Source organism: Danio aesculapii, chromosome 16 (genome assembly GCF_903798145.1).
Source record: "Danio aesculapii chromosome 16, fDanAes4.1, whole genome shotgun sequence".
Taxonomy (NCBI): domain Eukaryota; kingdom Metazoa; phylum Chordata; class Actinopteri; order Cypriniformes; family Danionidae; genus Danio; species Danio aesculapii.
Genome location: NC_079450.1, coordinates 39,159,906 through 39,180,993, shown reverse-complemented (window position 1 = coordinate 39,180,993; position 21,088 = coordinate 39,159,906). Strand labels below are relative to the sequence as shown.

The 21,088-nt window shown below is 34.0% G+C and overlaps 1 protein-coding gene across 2 annotated transcripts; it reads right to left on the bottom strand.

Moving 5' to 3' along the window:
- Positions 1 to 1,537: 1,537 nt before the first annotated feature.
- isoc2 (isochorismatase domain containing 2) lies at positions 1,538 to 19,017 on the bottom strand. Of its 2 annotated transcripts, none has more exons than XM_056475985.1 (7): positions 18,975 to 19,017; positions 18,666 to 18,778; positions 16,168 to 16,292; positions 8,321 to 8,533; positions 8,177 to 8,247; positions 3,328 to 3,445; positions 1,538 to 2,077 (listed from the first exon to the last, which is right to left on the bottom strand). In XM_056475985.1, coding segments are annotated over exons 2-7 (594 nt in total). In that variant the 5' UTR covers positions 18,667 to 18,778; positions 18,975 to 19,017; the 3' UTR covers positions 1,538 to 2,011. The 2 variants fall into 2 exon arrangements, with proteins under 2 accessions (XP_056331960.1, XP_056331959.1); XM_056475984.1 differs by having other exon boundaries at positions 18,902 to 18,987.
- Positions 19,018 to 21,088: the final 2,071 nt, after the last annotated feature.

The window sequence follows — 21,088 nt, the reverse complement described above, 5'->3', positions numbered from 1 at the left end:
GAACCTTTTCCTGGTGATTTTAGCATGGTGCATAATGCTGTAGCCATTAGTTGGTGCACTTGGTCTGGAACAATGTTCAGACATCTGACAGCTGCCAGATATTGTGTTGTTGATAAAAGGGCTTGAGGTGTCCAAAGAAAACATTGCCCAAAGCATAAAAACTCTGCCCACGGGTGAGTCACTAAACAGTGTATGCAGGTACCAATAACTTTGTCGATAATACATGTATCTGTGCTCCACCAGTTACATAATGGACCAGGATTCTTGATTCGTCAGATCAGGCCACTTTCTATCAATCATCAACAGTCATCAGAGTTGAAAGACCCACCCCTCACTGACAAAAGTCCAGATTTTGTCCCAAACATGAGCTTATTTGTCCTATTTTGACTGCTATTCCATCATAAATAGTGAAAATAACCATCTAAGAAGGCTTTGAGACCAAGTGGAATCCTCTTTTAGCTGTTGCTTCAGCGTGACTGAGGAAAGTTGAATGTGCTAGCCAGTTTGTGTCAAAAAATAAGTATTATTCTCATATTTTTTTCCTCTAAATCTTTAGGAAATGTTTTTGATACATCAACAATGTAGTAGATGACCATCTGACAAGTTTATCCAGAAAAAAATAGTGCTTAAAAACCTCAGAATTAACTAGAAAATGAGGCTAATAACTGCAAAACTGCACATTTTAAGAAAAAAGAACCCCCCCTTCACCAGGTTGACTGCAGTCCTGTCATGTATGTACAGAATTGTTTGGTAACGTTCCACTGAACAATATGTTTATACATGAACATCACTTTAACACTTTAAAAGAGGTGGAACTTAACATAAACAAATGTTTATGTATAAATGATGTACATACATTAGTTAACATGTAATAACAACAAAAAATACTAATAAACCATTTATTAATCTTAGTTAATGTTTTTATCACATCGTTGCATGATTATATACATAAATATCCATAAAAATTATAGCTCAATATTATTTAATGGATATTAATTTATATTAGCATTTATTAACCAATTTTACCAAGATTACTCAACATAATAAAAAATATATTGTTCTGTTACATATTGAGTAACTTATTTTGACAATGCTGGTGTGTATTGTTCCTGTGTGTTGTATCCTCTCTAGGATAGTCAGGGAGGGTAGAATTGTTGTTTTATTTACAAAACTTTATTTTTGGTTTAGGTAAGAGATGCTTAATATTAGATAGCGAACTTTGTTTTGTTTGTTGTTTCGGCCTTTTGTTCCCTTACCACATTTGGTTTTGCTGTTGGAAATATTTATGTTTTATAAATCTGTTACCCCTTTTCGACAGGCCTTTTGGCCTGTGTGTGTGTGCTTTGGGAGCAGGAAAGGGGATTCCGGGTGACCTATTTCCATTGACGGTCATCCTTATCTTTATGTGTGTAGCACGGTGCTTCTGCTAAGTAACATGTTCACTGTCAAGTCAAATCATTTTTATTTCTATAGTACTGTATTTTATACAATGCAGATTTTTATCAAATCAGCATTTCAAAGAAAACAGGCAATAATCTTAAATCAGGTATGAAGCTTTATCGGTGTGAAACAGGTTTGGTACATTAGGCACATTCAGTTCCACAGAATGCAGATTTTGTTATAATTCAGTGATGATTTGGTTCAATTCAATATCATTGTTGAAGGATGTGCTTTGCTAAGGGCAACTCTACTGAGCCTATTTCTATTATACGCATTAGCTAATATTATTGAGATCTTATTGTTACCACAAATGCTGTAAAAATGTTGACTGATAGTTTATGATACCCAATTAACCTAATTTTAGACTTACCATTAAAAGTTAACATTTCTGACACATTTATTTATTTTTTATTTTTTTTTATTTTAACATTTTAAATATCTGTGTTTCTGTGAAACTATGTAAAAATACACAGATCTCACATGAGTCCAACAGGTTGACAGAACAGTGTGTGATGATTTTTAGTAATTTCTGTAATTATGTCTGCAAGGTGTAGTGTGTGTTTGACTGGCCCTATAGAGAGCTGAAGAAGGCCAGCAGGCCTGTATCAGGGGAGGGGTGAGCCAGGAGTTTCTGGATCTGCATGCAAAACAACACGAAAGAGGACAGTTTAGAACATGAGAACAATAGCCCAACACAGATTTAATCACAAACAACACAGAATCCTCTGCAATTTCTCATATAGGCTGTCATTCAGACACAAACCAACCTGCAATTACCACCAGAGCTAAGAAAACCCTTGCAAAAAAATCTTCGAGGTCTTACAAAAAGGTGTAGTTCCCTAAACGCTCTACAACCTTATTTTCTCATCAGCTGAACAGAACCAAATTTTTTTTTCTAAACTTTTAAAGGGAAACTGGAATTAGAGCTGTCAAATGTACAAAATGCAACTGCAGTTGTTATAACTTTAACTATTTAATCACTTTAATTCTTCTTAGGACAACAGCAGTTGATTTTTATATGTTTTAAATATATTAAAAAAGTTAAAAACCATCATTGATAACTGTTTATTTAGCAAGAAAATCACTTATTCTCTAAATTTGTCATGCACTGATAACTAATGATAATTCAAGAGTGCAAACAAATAAAAATAACATAAAATACTAGTTTTATCTCAATTATGCACTACGCCAGAACCTCTTGTTACTGTCCACCAATAAAAAAATACCAAAACAAAAAAAAATGGAACCTGTATTAAAGGTTAAGCTATTTAATAACCATTTCCTTTTCTTATTATATTTATGCAACTACTAGACATCCATCAGGACACATGAACTTTTAACATTTATTGAAATAAGAAGAAAATGTAGTTAAGGAATAGTAATGAGCATATAACATTGTCACAGTCAGAGTACACCCCATTTTGAAAAAGAATACTTCTATCCATTTCTCTGTGAATATAAGCAATGTATTTTGGTGCATTTAAACAAAACAGATTTATTACACAGATATATTTATTCAAATAATATTTTAGCCACCAAACATATTTCAAGCAAATTATTGAAAAAAAAACATACAACCTAAAAAAATTTGCAACTAAATTTTTCAAATTTTTTTTGCTTCTCTTGATTATTCCTCTTTTTTAAATTTGTATGTAATATTTTTCTATAACATACATTTGTGTGTATTAGTTTTTGGACCGTTATCATAAGTTATTTTGTTAGATAAGCTCCAGATTTGGCTTCAGTACTGACTGATCTAATGTATATGCACAAATATAATATTGTATAGCTTCCTATTAAAATATTAATTTAAAATATAGATTTGCGAGGGGTGTACTTATTTATGCTGAACACTTCAATTAACAGACAGATTAACAGGTACAGTACCTCTTTAAAGTTGGGGTGCTTGGCATCCTGCACTAGTTGCAGTAAAACTCCCTCTGTAGTGTTGAGAAACACCCCACTCTGCCTCAACCGTGACAGTGCAAAAAGACGATCTGTCTGACTAAAAAACACAACATTGTGCATTTTCAAAACTCTGACAATCACTTAAAGTACTATCTTACAGGAAAAAAACAACCAACTTTAACAATAGAAAATATATCAGTAAGCAAGCAGTGTAAAATTCCTCTTATATAATAGACCCTAAGAAAAAAACACTTATAGGTGGCATTCATCTTTTGACTTGAGATTGTGTTTGAAAAGATGTGGGTGTGAGTCAATAATGCAATGCAGAAGTCTTGTGTTTACATTGATTTAAAACTATTTTTCATACTTCATCATTAATGTAAATACATCTATATAATTTTGATTAATTAATTTATAAAGCACTTTCAAAACAGCATGGGGCTACAAAGACCCGGAAGGGATGTGATGGTGGGGGAAAAAATGGTTGGAAGAAAAAAAACTGGATGGGAGAAAAAAAATTTGTGGAAGAAAAAATCCAGAGTGATACGAAAATATATTCTTAAGTTTTTGTGTTTCCTCGCAAGGATGTTTTGCGTTAACAGACAAATACACTTAATAATATGTTAAATATATTATAATATATTAATATATTTTAAACACAACTAATTTTCTCTTAAATGAGCACAAACAGTTAGTAAAGTAATAGAATGCTTTCATTATAGATCTGTGCACTCTTAAAATGACAGCTCTGTTATCAAACAAAACAAAACGAGAGATTCATTTGCTGCTCTTTACTTGTTTGATAACCGAGGTGTCACTTTAAATGGTGTACAGAAGCTGATCTGGGATCAGTTTATCATACGGAGCGCGTCCGTCAGTCGGCGCTTATACATGCATTCGCTGATTCAGAGGTTGCATATGAAGGGTGATGATCGACGCACAGCTTTAATGGAAAGAAAGTGAATGCAGACATTTTGATATTAATTAATTTTAGCATGCTTTCAAGATTAAAAATATATAAGAAATATGGGAAAATACTTAATGGTAGGATAATATTGAGATAGAATGGTAAAATACGGGAGAATCCCGGCAAAACCGGGAGGGTTGACATGTATAAAGTGAACAGGAAGTGTTTGTGGTAAAATAGTTTTGCGAGGAAACCAAAAACATCTTTGTGCGATAACGCAAAACATCTTTGTGAGGGAACGCAAAAACGTATTTATATAAATAAATATATTTTCCTTTCACTCTGTTTTTTTCTCCCACCTATTTTTTTTTCCACCCATTTTTTTCCCCCACCATCACGTCCCTCCGGGTCTCCATATGGGGCGGAGCAAAATGTTGTACATAAAAAGAAAAAATAGGACAAATTTGATCCAGAAATAGAAATAACAAGAGACTGCTCAATATTGCATAGGCAGACGAATTGAAACAGATGTGAAAATCAACAAATCAATAGTTGGTAAAAGCTGAGGAAAACTACCTTTAAGAAGAGAATTAAGAACTGGTCAAGAGGGGCCATTCTTTCCTTCAGCTTAGTCCCTGATTGATCAGGGGTTGTCACAGTGAAATGAACAACCAACTAGGCCCTTCCAGCAGCATCCTAGCACCATGCTGGAAAAACACCCATACAGGGCCCGTTTACTCTAATACAGTTTAGTTTTAAAGTGGCGTTTTAGAATGAAAACGATCCTTGTCCACACTGGCGTTTCAGTGAGCTGCAGCGTATGTGTGCATCTGTGCATCCAGGCAGTCAGCGGAAGCTTTGAGCACAGAACCCCAGGTGAGAGCTGTGCACGTCGGACGGTTCAACAATCTGGATCTAATCTCACTATATTTGTTAAACGCGATATTTAATTCATCTTGTTTGTTCTCAGGTCACGTGTTTTGGCAGAGCGCAAAGTTAAGTTAATATAATAATTTATGTAACCACATACACTGATTCTGCACATTTGTCTGATTGCTTGCCTTTATTTTCTATCGTATAAACTTATTGTACGTTATGCTTTTATAATGGCCTTTATTGATTATTAAAACTGATATTCAGCAAAAGAGAGGGTATGGTTTGTATTTTTCACTGAAATTGAAAGGGGCAATAATGTTATAGGCTCCGTTTTGTTATAAATATGCATACAGTGAAGATGATGATCATATAAATATGTAGCTACACGACGCCTCAACATTTTTGGTGTCTGTTAAGTTTTTAATATTAAAATGAAAATTGACAGTTCCTTATATCATGTTTTAATTTTATTGTTAAAATAATGAAACAACGTGGCCAGGGAGAATGACGTTGTAAAGTAGTCTACACTGTTATGTTCATCCGAAGTGTCCTCTGGAGTTTGTTTTCCATATCAAACTTGCAAAGTCTGAACTTAGAAGAAAAGGATGCAAGACTGAACTTTGTGTAGGCTACTTAATATTGAGAGAAAATCCCCAATCAGGCAAATGTCTGCAGCCACGCCTCCATTTTCAGGTGTCTCCATTTTTCCCTTCCACACTGACACAGCAGCAGTGTTTTAAAACGAAAATGTTAGCGTTTCGGAAATGCTCTGTTTTCGGCGCTCGAAAACTCCAGGGTAGTGTGGACGGAAGGCGTAACCGTAGCAAAATTCGTGCGCTTTAAAATGAAAACTTATTAGTGTAAACGGGGCTACACTCTCTCATTAACACACAAACTCAAGGGGGCCATTTTAATTTGCATTTCAGCCTTGTTTAAGGAATTTTCAATAAGTTAATTCTACAAGATCTTAAACTTCTAGAAGGGTTATAGGCATGGCCTGACAGAATCTGCGGACATTTTATGTACAGGATTTTGTTTAAATCTGCAGATTTATGCAAAACGATTTTGAGAGTATAGTAACTAAAACATTAGATAAAAAATATCAACTGTTAACTTTTATTTACTGTGCAAATCTATTTAGATTCACTTCTGTGATTAACAAAGCAAGCCTCTCTTATAATATAGCTACTAAACGAAAGAAAATATTACTTTACAAACTGTATTGTTAATAAATCATATAAACATTTGCATATTAGTAGGGCTAGACAGAATCTGCGGAATTTTTTTTTGCTATTTCAGCGCAGAATTTTGTAAAGAATCTGCAGATTAATGCAGAGGAATTATTTTGGGAGTGTCGTAACTAAAAACGTAATATGCAAAATATAAAAAAACAATACCTTATTAACTTTTATTTAATGTTACAATTCAAATCCAATTATATCCACTAATTTGTTAAACAAAGCAAATCTCTAATATAACACATCTACTAAAAGACAGGAAATATTACTTTACAAACTGTATTTAAAAAAAATTTATGTACATTTACATATTAGTCAATAATATTACTGAAATAAATAAAAAAAACAAATAAATATAAATTTAAACACATTTACACAAGTAAATAAATAGACTCAATGATGGGCTAAAAATCTGTGGAAATCTGCAGATTTCTGTGCACACAGATTGTGTGTGGGCCTACATATTTGTCAATATTACTTAAATTATTATTTAAAACTAAATAAATAAATATTTACAGACATTTACATAAGTAAATAGATTGACTTAACAATGGGCTGCTAAATTTGTGGAATTCTGCATGCACAGATTTCATGTGCGCCTAAAGATGCAGAAGATCAGGTATTTTGAAACCAAATAGTTTGATATTGTAAATATTGGAATACAAATAAAATTAAAGGGACCTCGCACCTGAGCTCCCCGCCGCCCCGTGCCCTCAGGATGACAGAGAACAGCGGACAATAATAATTTAAGCCGATATATATATTAAAAAACCTGAGAAAAATCACAGATTTATGCCAAACTTCCTCCTGTCAGCAGGTGGCGCTATGACTGTGACTCAAGTTTGGCCTGTAGATGTCTTCAGGAGAGGAATCTTATCAACCATGTGAATTTTTAGGCAGATTGGACATTGTTTGGCTGAGTTATAAGTAATTTCCTGCTGCCAGCAGGTGGCACTATGACTGTGACTCAATATTGGTATGTAGATGTCTTCAGGAGAGAAATCTCATCTAACCTGTGAATTTTCAAGTAGATCGGACATTGTTTGGCTGAGTTATAAGAAATTTCCTGTTGCCAGCAGGTGGCGCTATAACTGAAACTGGATATTGGCATGTAAACGTGTTCAGGTCAGGACTGTTATCAAACATGTGAATTTTAAAGCAGATCGGACAATGCATGCCTACGTTATAACAACTTCCTGTTTTGTGGCGAATCGTTAAAGTTTGCGAGGCCGCCACAGACACGCCTTTCGGCGAAAACTCTAGATCTTCACAATATATCATTGCCAGAACTTTCAGATAACACCACTCAAATTTGGTGCTGATACGATAAAATTTGTGGGAGGAGTTTGTTACACTGTAAATCATGACATTTCCTGTTGCCAGCAGGTGGCGCTATAACTGTATCAGGATATTGGCATGTAAACATGTTCAGGTCAGGACGGTCATCAAACGTGTGAATTTTGAGAATGATCAGATAATGCATGGCTGAGTTATAACAACTACCTGTTTCGTGGTGAATTGTCAAAGTTTACGGGGGCCGCCACGGACACGCCCATCAACGAAAACTCTAGATCTTCACAATTTAACATTACCAAGGCCTTTAGATGACAAAACCCAATTTTAGTGTTGATCCGATAAAATCCCTAGGAGGAGTTTGTTAAAATACAATGCCTGAAAATGGCCGTTTCGGTGCTCGGTCCCTAAAAATAATTGAACTTAATCCTGAAATGGACTAGTAGTCAATGGATGGAGTAGAATGGGGTGGAAATATTCCATTTCATACATTTAAAAAAAAAGAGGATCATACCTTCGAGAAGACACAGCATCAGCTACAATATGAACCTCCATTCCTCTCTCCAGGAGATCAAAGGCTGTGCACTACGGTAGAACAAGTACCATGAAGATCTGGGTATGTGTGACCGCACCAGAAAAAACATCAATTGGACATTACCGCAATGCATGCTTGTGCCTCGATGCCACACAGTATGACTTGCTGAGGGTTTCCCATGCTCTTGAGTGAGCTCTGCACACTCTCTGTCATCATGGAGAAACTGGTCTTTGTGTGAGGCTTCAGGCCCTCAGCCCCCAGCTCAGGAACAGTGGGCCCTAGACCCTTAGGGTACTGCTCGGTTAAAATCTGAGGGATGTTTAAGATTCGACATGCCTGGAAGAAAACATAATTAATCTTACATTTAATCATTTAGCAGGCACATTTATCAAAGCAAAGCAACTTACAAGATAAAGTACGGGATAGTCTGATGTGGTGCACTTAGAAGGGATTTTACACCCATATTAATATGAACACAGACATCCCAGCACCCTGCAAAAACTCATATCAGGGAGAGAATTTGTGCTAAAGGTACTTTAATTTAAGGCTTATTCAGGTCAATTAAATTCATCTTTATTTCTATAGCCCTTTTACAATGTAGATTTAACATTGAAGTTCTAGTAAATTGAAACTGTGTCAGTCCAGTTTTCAGAGATGAAGTTCAATTTAGTGTGGTTAAATTTTCACTGCTGAATGTCCAAACACTGAACAGCAAATCTAGCTCCAGCTCCACAAGTCCCAAACCAAGCAAGCCAGTGGCAACGAACAACACGAAAGTGAAGGATAAAAAAAAACCTAGAGAGACACCAGGCTCAGATGAGCAAGACCCTTTCTCCAAAGAGAAATGGCAACTGGTCCAGCCGGGACTCGAACCAGAGACCTTCTTGCTGTGAGGTGACAGTGCTAACCACTGAGCCACAGTGCTGACCCACTACACAATAATGAAATCTAAATTAATAATTTATATGCCATAATATAAATGTTAGACCAATCATAACAAATATATAAACATACGAAGATAATGAGTGTAACAGCTTTTTTTGCATTAACTTTTATAATAATTTCTCTGAACTAGTCATTTTATGTCTCTGTTTTCAAATGGCAAAACCTGAAATGAAAAAAACAAACCAATATATAAAATATATATTTAAAAAATAATAATAATTTATATATGTAAGACTGCAAGAGGGATATGGATAATTACTAAAATCAGTAGCCAACATACATTATGCAGTCATGAGGGCACATTTACAGGTGTATGCCTCTTTGTTATACTGATATGTAATACACGTGTCAAGTGTCCCTACAATGTGTTGTTGCAGTTTTAGTTCTAAATACCTCATGGATCATTTATTATGCTGCAATTTATGGTGGCTGAAAGAGCGCAAATGCGCTGCAAGTTAAAAAAAAACAACACATGTACATAGAAAAACACTAACAGAGAAAACATGATCATCAGTTCAAATCTGACAACACATACACATTCATGCTGTAAATAGTGCAGACCACAAAGGAAATGTGTTGGGGCACAAAAAAATTACGAACACAGCTGCTTCCTGTTCAGAATAAGTGGTTAATTTAATGTTAATTGTGCAATTTGTCAGATTATTAGGGCTAAAAATATACAAAATATTATTTTAATTTAATATTTAAAAGAAATGCTTTTTCTATTTGTTAGTATTTTTCTATATGCATGTCTTAACTTAAACTTAACTTAAAGCAGAACTTGAGCTCTCTCAGCCACCGTAGTAAATGGGCGTTTTGAGTGGATAAATAATGTTATCTAAAACTAAATTAAATAAAAATAAAAAAACATAAATAAGTAACAAGAAAAATTAAAATATATGCATACACGTGTGTATATGTATGCTTTTTTTCCATTCATAAATTTGTCCCTTTATTGCGAATGTGCAGCTGCTCCTTGCCCCATCCACAAAGTTCAGTCACATGTGTAAATTAGATGCAAAGAGAAAATACCAAACACACAGAATAGATTTTTCTATGTACTCAGTACTAGTCTGGCACGATACCAAAAGGCTGACTTTGATACAATTCCTAAATTGAATATCACGCTACCGATACTAAAGCAATACTACACCATAATTTTCTTTTCTTCCAAAATATTATAGTGCACATAACTTTTTTTTTGGTCTGGTTCTCAAAGAACCTGGAGATGTTGCTTGGTCCTCACTGTTCATGACACAGTGATCCTGTCATATTCATATATAATTACATATTTATATACTAATATAGGGGTGGATGATGAGACATGCATTTTTAGCTGTCCATGATATCATCTACTAAAAATGTGGGTATTTGTTAAAAAGATATACATTTATGTTGTTCCTCTGACAAGATATTATTACAGCATCCTATTGCTTTAAATGATGTTTGCAGACCTCTACTTACATTTTTGTCATGTGGTGTGACTGTCCAAAATAAGTGGGACCATACTGATATGAGAATATATCTCAGCATATCATATTTGTTGTGATTTATTTATTACATATTTATTGCCACATCAGCAACTTATGGCTATTTCGTGGCCAAATGCATATACATTAAACTATTACATGATAAAAACAAATTCGTATTATATAAAAAAATAAATAAATAAATAAATTACTTAGACAAATATATAAAATATAAATAGATAAAATTTACAAAAAATTTATTCAAAGTTAAATATGGTTTTTCAGATCTATTTTTGATAAAAAATGTAAAACTCTTCCTGGAGGTACGTTTTTAAAAATGTCCATCAAAGTACTCTCCTTATAAAAATCCTGTCTAACGGAATTTAAACTTCTACATTCCAACAAAATATGTTTGATGGTGAGAGCAGTCTGGCAGATATTACATTTAGGTGATTCTTCGTTATTTAATAAATATGAATGTGTCAACCTAGAATGTCCAATTCGACATCTGGTATAGACCGTCTGATCATGCCTGGTTTCGAAATTATAATTTGCTAAATGTCTTTCATTTATTTTCGGGTTAATTTCATATAATTTGTTGTTGATGCAGTTGTCCCATTCTCTTTGCCATGATTCGTTTATGTATAAATTGATGGTGGGTTTCAAATCATCAGGAGGAATTAAACATTCGGTCACATTCAAGGAGATAGCCTTTTTTGCAGCTTCATCAGCCAGTTCATTTCCACGAAGTCCCATATGACCTGGAATCCAACAGAAGATAATGTTGAACTTCTGGTTTTCTAGTGTTGTCATTTTCTTTAAAATCATGGACATTATGGGGTGATCATACTTAGAAGCTTCAAGAGCTTGAAGACAGGATTTGGAATCTGTGCAAATTAAAAAGTTACGATGCTGTGTCCTTTCCATTCGATCTAAAGCCATATTTATTGCGTAAGCTTCTGCTGTGTAAATTGAACTTTCTCCTGGAATCCGAGTACCAAAGACATCATCTTTAAACACCACTGCTGCTGTTACTCCTTTGTCTGTTTTTGATCCATCTGTGTATACGTGTTCATGATGAGGGAGGCTGTCTGTTATTTGTTTGAATTCCTGTTTGTATTCATTTGGGTGAGTCAAGGACTTCTTCTGTTTGGTTAAGTTCCATAAGATTCTTATTTTCGTGTTGCACCAAGGAGGAATATGGCTCAAATCAGGTAATGAAAGTTTTTCCATATTAACACCCAAATTCTTCAGGTGGGGTTTCATGCGTATTCCAAAAGGACTGATGTAGTTGGGTCTGTCTTCATACAATTGTAAATATTCAGGGTGAAAAATTGAAGGATAAGCTGGGTTACCTCTTTTTGATTTCAGTTTGACAGTATATTGGAGTGCTAATTTTAAACGTCGTCTTTCAAGCGATGGTTCTTTTGCTTCAATATATAAACTTTGAATAGGAGATGTTCTGAATGCTCCCAATGAGATTCGTAGTCCCGTGTGATGTACAGTGTCCAGCATTTTAATGTAGGATTTTCTAGCGGATCCATACACTATACTTCCATAATCCATTTGGGATCTGATCATGGTTCTATAAAGACGAAGCATTGTAGTACAATCTGCACCCCATTTTGTTGTGGTCAGAATTTTAAGGATATCCATTTTTTTAAGGTTTTTGTTTTTAGGAGTTTGATGTGTGGAATAAAGGAGAGCTTATTATCCAGGGTGAGTCCAAGAAATTTAGTTTCTTTTACAATTTTTATAGGTTCTTCTTCCAAGAAGAGACTTGGTTCTGGATGAAGAGAACGTAATTGACAGAAATGCATGCACACAGTTTTTGATCTGGAGAACTTAAATCCATTCTTGACTGACCAGTCGTGCATTTTGTTAATACAAAGTTGCAATTGTCTTTCAATAGTATTCATGTTTCTTCCTCTGTAACAGATGCACAAATCGTCCACATAAAGACTACAGAATACATTTAAACCAATAGCATTTACAATACTATTGATTTTGATGTTAAATAATGTAACTGATAATATACTTCCTTGTGGCACACCAAGTTCTTGAATATATTTATTTGACAGAGTTGTTCCTATCTGAACTCGAAAACACCTGTTTGTTAAAAAATTAGAGATAAAAACAGGTAGATGTCCTCTAAAACCCATTTCATACAAGTCTTTTAAAATTCCATATCTCCAAGTGGTGTCATAGGCTTTTTCCAAGTCAAAGAATATTGCTACAGTGTGTTCTTTTTTAATAAAACCATTTCGCACATAAGATTCCAGTCTTACAAGATGATCTATTGTGCTTCTTCCTCTTCTAAATCCACACTGATAATTACAAATATTTTGGTCCTTCTCCAGTGACCATACAAGTCGATCATTTATCATTCTTTCCATTGTTTTACACAGACAGCTGGTAAGGGCTATAGGGCGATAATTATTGGCATCTGAGTGGTCTTTACCTGGTTTAGGTATTGGTATGATTAAAGATTCTTTCCAACAAGATGGTACCTTTCCAGATGTCCATATATAGTTAAAAATATTTAAAAGGAGATACAACACATCATAGGGTAAGTGCTTTAAAAACTGATAATGGATTTTATCAGGACCGACTGCAGTGTCTTTTGAATTTTTCAAAGCTTTTTGTAGTTCTTCCATTGTAAAGGATTTGTTGTACATTTCAGCATTATCAGAGGAAAAGTCAATCTGGTTTTGTTCTTGTTGCCTTTGTATTCTTTGGAATTGAGGAAGACAATTTTCTATGGATGAGTTTCTTTCAAAGGTTTTTGCAAGGTTGTTGGCAATTTCTTGTTCGTTAGTTAGTTGGGTGCTACCATTATTTATGTGACATATTTGTGATCCACCTTCTTTGTTCTTCATTTTTCGGATCATATCCCAGATTTTCTTATTTGGCGTCTGTGATGTTAAATTTGAGATGTATTGTTTCCAGCTCTGTTTCTTGATTTCATTAATAGTCCTTCTTGCTTTTGATCTTAATATTTTCAATTTAATGAGGTTTTCATTCGTAGGATGTTTGTTAAATATTCTTTCTGCCTTTTTCCGTTCTTTGATGACCTTTTTGCAATTGTCATCAAACCAGGGATTATTTCTTCGATATGGGTGTCCTGATGTTTTTGGAATGGTTTCTTCTGCAATTTCAATCAGTTTATTTGTAAAAACTTCTATTGAATTATGGTTTACTTGATCCATTTCTCTGTATTTCTCACTGCATTGTATTTCAAAACTGCACCAGTTTGCTTTTTTAAGGTTCCATCTTGGGGTTCTTTGTCTTTGAGTACCTAATGAGGTAATAATCAATGGAAAATGATCACTTCCACTTAAGTCATTCCAGACTTTCCATGAAAAATCTGGAGCTATTAAAGGATGACAGAGTGTTATATCAATGGCAGTGTAAGTTCCATGTCCTGGGTGCAGGTATGTATATGATCCATCATTTAATATACACAGGTCATTTTTTAAAATGAAGTCCTCAATTACTTTTCCCTTTGAGTTCCTGTAGCTTCCTCCCCCATATTTGTTGTGACATGATTTAAGCATAATCTCATAAAAAAATGGTGTGAGAGGACAACCCACAGTTCAACACTAAGGCTGCGTCCGAAACCGCATACTTCCATACTATACAGTACGCTAAAATCAGTATGCGAGCCGAGTAGTACGTTCGAATTCGTAAGGTGCGTCCCAAATCGCATACTTCTGCACTATTCTACACCATTTTGTAGTATAAATAGTGTAAGTAGTGCATTCACACTGAAAACTTTACAAATAATAAGTGAACTTTAATTACCCGGATGATGCACTTATTCAGCCGGTGTCATTTCAGCCCTGGAGTTTCAAGCCTTAGACCGGCCCACCTCAGTTCACGACTGACTATATTAAAATAACGTCATTTCTAATTCAGTTTAAAATTACACTATTACGTCTTTTTAAAGGAAACAGCTGCTTTAGAACTTCAAATGTTTTTCGGAAATATGAGAACATTAAAGTCATTGAATGTCCAACACTATTTTTCAAAACATCACAATGTCCTTTCCTGCATTATCTATACATTACTGTATGTGCAAAATTCTTTATAAATATCCAGTCCTTAGTAACGGTGGTCACACAAAAAATTAAAATAAAATATTTACCCCTACATAAGTAACTTAGCTAACCTGTTTGACTTTATACGTTCACAAAAGTCCATATGAGATTTATTGAGAATTAACTGTTTTAGTTATTTACATTTTACAAAAAAACAACAAAAGAAAATGTCCTTACTCTTGATAAGAGTTTGCAAATTATATTTAAATTATGGTTTATCATTTAAGAAACAAAATTCAGTGTTTTTCGAGAGAATAGACATCAGCTGTCGTTTTTATAAATTTTTAAAACACACTGAGCATCTTAATCACTTTAGAGAGACACAGACATCAATAATTAGTGTATCTACCTCAACAGTAGTTAGAGATTTATTTTTTTGGCTGCAAATATTAAAAACTACAAATATTTTACTGCAGTAATCATGTTAATATATTAAATAATCTGGTTATATTGTTTGCACAGGTTTATTTTCAACCTTTTTTATACAGACGATTTACTACATTCAGCTGCATGAACGATTTAAATTATTTATTTTAGTGAATAACCTAAATATTAACTTAAATAAGTCTTACAGACTTGTAATAAAATAATTAACATCATTGATCCTGACACCCTAAAAGTTTTTTAACAAATTAAGTTAAAGAACTATTTTATTATTTTTATTATTTTATTTTATTAAATAATTATAAAATGATTTTTTAGGATTATAAAATATATATATATATTTTATTTCCTGTCTAGCCGTTTATACCTTATGAACTTATATTACCCTCTCGTTTCCCTTATTTCTCTCATTGGTTTGTTATATATTTTATTCATAATTCCCTTATTGTTTAAAAATGAACTAGTTTGTAGAGACTGTATTCTGTGTCATTTGTAAATCTTTTGTTGTTATAAATAAAAAATGATGATGACACCATGTGATCGGTCATCATGATTGCAGCAACTTTGAGCCCCGAAGTGTCCTGCTGTCCGGCTTGACAGCTCCGTTTTCAACTCCGCCCCCGCCTAATCTCGTCGATCACCGGCTGCAGCTGTGCTTCATGTCGAACGCACCTATTAACTTTAACTCTGCTGTTGAGTAAATTTTCCTCAATTTAGAGAGGGACCAAATATTCTCTGAACTGAGTAAATTTTACTCTGAGGATTTTGCTGTGTACTGTTCGCATTTTGGTACCCTTTGACAGTGGAAATGGTCATAAAAGCATAACGAACCGTACTGCACCACTCAGTGGAAACGGGCCAAAAAAACGCGGAATCGTTTTGAAAGCCAGGCAGGGTATCGCAGTACTTTTTTAGTATCGATATATCATGTAACACTACTCAGTACACTGCAAACACAGTTATACAAATAATATAAAAGTGAATTTTGCAAAATACATATCCTTTAATATATGACCAACTACATTTTAATGAAAACTGCAGTAGTTCTGATAAACTGAGGTAAGTGTTGTACCTGTAACAATCTTGCAGCATTGTTCACGACGTTTGTAAACTGGAAAATAGTGGGTCTGAACTTCTCCTGCATGTCACACAGCAGCAGCACTGAGCCCTTGGTGGACAGTCTGCCAATTCCCGCCACTGAGGAAACAACCAGATGATCATGTCACAAGTTAATTTTAAGTACTATTGTGTGTTTGTGGGTGTACTTAAAGTAGTTGTCAATCATGAAACTCCCTTGCGGTCCACAATTAGTCTTAAAATAGTTTCAGCCAAAAGACTGGAAACATTATGATCTGATAATGTTTTTGAGGATACTGCTTATGCTCACCAAGGTTGCAGTTATTTGTGATTTATCAGTGATTTATTTGCTCAAGAGTACATAAAACCAGAAAAGTATAAAATTATTGTTTATAATTATTATTTTCAAATTAAATATCTCTTTTCTATATTAATATGTAATAAAACAGTTTAGTTCTGTATTTTAAAAGGGCCATGTAACCCCCATGTCTCAGCAGGGTGTTGTTTACATCTCTAGTTTGAAAAAAGTCAGGAAAGTTAGTGAGTCCAGCCTTGCTTAGGTGAGAGTGGAAAGAGGCAAAAGGAAGGTATTGCATGAAAAGGGGGGTTTCATAATGTGCACTAAATCAGCAACACAAACACAAATGCAGAAGAGATAGACTGTGATTCTGAGAGCTGTGTGGAATAGGCATGGGACGATAACCGTTTTCAAGGCATACCGCGGTTCGGAAAAGTCAAGGTTTTAAAACCGCCAAACTTTTCTGTAATACCGTTCCTAAGGTTTGTGTAAGATTTTTTATTTACATTTTTTTTAAGACAACAGTATCTCCAGCAGAAAAGTTATCCAAAGATGCTGTTTTAAATTGTAAAGAAATCTGTGTTTTTTAAACAAATGAAGACAGCAGAAGTCAATGATTCATCTCAATTATCTAGCCTGACATGTTTACTGCTCCAAAATATTTTAAATCTTTCACAAAATTAAATATATATTGTATTCAAATGGGAAAACAGTTTTTGTTTTTTTACCCAGACTTTAAAAAAAAAGATATTTTAGAGCAGTAATCACAACATCGCGATACCATGAAGCCGTGATATTTTTATCCAAGGTTATCATACCGGCAGAATCTTATACCGGCAAATGCCTAGTGTGGAAGTGAAGGATTTTCAGTCCATAATATTGTAGTGATATTATAGTAAACTTAGTAACTGAATCATTTTGACTAAGGTATGTCTTTAAAAACTGAAAGAGTACTGCTAACGATACTAACTAACTTTGCCATCAGGAGAAACATAAACAAAGAACACTGATCGCACATTTGCCAAATCTGAAGAGACAGGACAATCAACGCAAATTGGAACCATGCCTTTTTTAAAAAGAAGAAGAGTGGCGAATACGAATTTCACCATTTCCCAATGCGAAAAGCTCTCGGGTAAAAATTTTTCCTTACAAACATATTTTTGCAGGCTGTGCTCTCATCGTAGGGAAATGGAAACAAAACCTTCGTTGTGGCACATTTATAAACGCAACCCTGCCGACCCATGACTCTGAACAATTCTTCTTCTACTACTTGTTTGGCGAAGTTGGCAACACAACGTGGCGTCTCTCTGAAGTCTGAACACTGTAACAGGTAAAAACAATCTTCGAAGCTATATCATACATATTAATGAAGTTGCATCCTGTTCAAAATAGATGATTGGTTCTAAACCAAGTCTTTCTTATGAATAAATGAACTGATGTGCTGAAAATTCAATGACGTCACTATGTACTGGCTGGTACAGACAGCCGATCTCCACGCTGGAATTTACACAATGATCTTATCTCCGTGATGTAGCTTCAAAATTTATTTTCAAACTGGAAGAATGAATTTGATCGAAACTACGCAAAAACAACCAATTTTCACTTTTTAGTGTCCTGATAGTGTTTTTAGCAATGTGGGACATTTGACGTTTGGAGTAGTGACTGCTGATTATTTTGCTTTATATTTTAAAATATATTTATATAGAAAATAAATACTTTAAATTAAAATAAAAATACTAAATATCACAGATTTTTGTGAATTATCTGCTCAAACAATAGCAGCCTTGGTAACATTAAGTAACATTCTTTCAAAGGCTTTTTGTAGTCTGAATAATAGCACAATTATTTTCATTAAAACACTAAAAATTATCATGTGCAACAATAAAATAACATAATTGCACAACATAATAATTTGTTTACAACCATACCGCTGCTTTTACACATATTAGGTGACTAAACTGTTGTAAGAGTCTGACTGCTCCATTTAAACTTTAGTAAAACAAACTAAATGTATCAGTCACCTTAGTTTTGAGGAACAGTCAAATAGTTAACAAATGAAAGTACATAGGTATGCAATGATAATGTCCTGCCTATTACTAGCTCATTTTACTCCTCGCAAGCTTGCACACAGATCGCAAAAGTCATGAGTTTATAAGGAGTTCAATGACATTCAGAGACCAACGAGCAGTACTTACTGTTTGCAGTGCAGTATGGAGGACTCTCAAACCGCAGAGATCAAGTAAAGACAGACCAGTGTTTATATATGTGTCCACCCACTGCTCGTATTGGTAAAACTGGTGTTGAAACTCTGGTAGAAGTTAAATGGCAACGTTAATGAGTAAACCAAGCACAACAATAAACTCATGAATGACATAAAAAACGCAGACACAGATGAAGACCTATATTTTAAAACGCGTATTTTAACACATACGTGCAAGGTGAGCCTTTGACACATTTACAAAAATACAGCACAGTTATTTCGCTGTTACAGACAGTACACAAACCTTCAGATAAGAGTTCAATGTCGAATGATTCATTTTTAAATGAACGAGTCATTCTTACTCGTTTCATTCGTTTTGTGACTGACTGTAAAAATGGCCAATGGCGTTCGAGTAAATTCTGTGAAGAAGCATTTCATTGGATAGAGTCTCTGAGAGTGAGTGCGCCCTCTTTTTTGAACAAGTCGGTGAATCAATTCGTTTGAGAATGAATGAATGGCGCATGGGCTGAGGTGTTTGCCCATACCCTAACTTATCACAGAAAAACACTGTAACATTACATCTGTCAGCATAAAATACAAAATTCCGGTAACTCTTAAAGAGTTTGCAATAACTGGATTATACATGCTTTTTAAAAACAACAGAATATCACTATGAACCGTTACCATTCCAGAACCAGTTAATAAGCCTATTGGGGAAATTTGTTTTACTAAAAAGAAAAAGAAAAGCTATCAAATAAGAGCTTTGTTCCTCGAAAATACTGTCTCTACCCCTCCTGCTCTCTCACATTGGAACAATCTGTCTTTTCGATCATTTAAAGTGGGGAAAAATATGGTCCATGCAGCAAAAGTTTTTCCTTACTAATAAGGTAAAGGAAATATATTTTAAATTATTACATACCCTGTCAAAAACTTCTTGAAAAAATATTTGGATCAAACTTTGATACAAATTGCTCCTTTTGTCAGAATGACACTGAAACTCTTCCTCACTTTTTTTGGTCATGCAACCATGTGTTCCAATTTTAGCAAGATGTTAATTCATTTATTTCAAATATTAATTCACAGAACTTTTCTGTTACTCCAAAAAGAATTATTATTTTTTTTAACATCTGCTTTATAATAAACCCTATTCTTTTTTTATGCAGATTCTAAATTCATAAATGAAAAATTTCAAATTGCAAGCAAGTATTTATATAGTTTATACAAGAGATTAAAAATTACTTACAATTCCAGATTGACTTAACAAGAAAGCACTCAAAACATATTCAATTTGCACGATCTTTAATATGCATAATCTATTAAATCTCTAAATCGCTATTATCATATTTTTTTGCCCTCTTCACTCTCAATTTCTTCTCCATTTTATATATATATATATATATATATATATATATATATATATATATATATATATATATATATATATATATATCCTCAGATCAGATAACCTATTGATATCTCTTTAATTTTTGTTTGATTTCTGATTTTTTCCCGCTATATTGTTTTTTGTTTTTTTTTTTTCATTCTTTATCGGCATCGTTGTAAACAATCTAATGATTATTATTGTAAATGATATGTACCAAATGTATCTTTCTGTTATACAATAAATGTTCAAAAAATTAAACAAATATTTTCTTTTCTACATCAGAAGCACATTAAAGGATTGTTTAATCTGAAAATGGGGTCCTTAGTAATTCATAATGCAAGAGCAGCACTTTGAGATTAGTCTACCCTATCCATATGTGGCTCCTTATGATACACAGAGGTCTAATGAAGCTGGAGTCTGCAAAAAAAACCTGGACTTTATTTCCCTGACAACATGGAAGATGTATTTTTAGAGTGTTTGATCACCCACAATACAGGCTATTAGACACCTCTATTAATTCATAATATGTATTTAAGATGGTAACTTAACAATGCTTGTTAAACAAACTAATTACATATGTTTTCCAGACTAAACGATCTTTGAAATAACTCTGGCAGACATGTGCTTTCTAGATGTACCGCTATCAATATAAATGTCCCCACCTACTTCTACAGAATAAAAATGAAGGTGCTGTCATATTTTAGATTTTAAGCACAATTATGGCTGTATTGATCCTGAGCACACATTGCTGGCACCACAAAAATGTTTACACATCAATCTTTAGGCATGTTAAAATAATAAACAAGAGCATGCATCAGCATGATAAGACCTAATGTCAGAAGTCCAAGAAATTAATATCAGGAACAATTATTTGAAGTTTAATGTAATTTTTATTATTATTATTTGGCTCATGTGACATGTCCGATTCATTTACACAGAGAGGGTAAAGTTTATGACCCATACTGTAGCCAGTCACCAGCTTCACTTTTCAGGAAAATGAGGCACACTTGGCAATACTCTGGAGTTCACGCTTT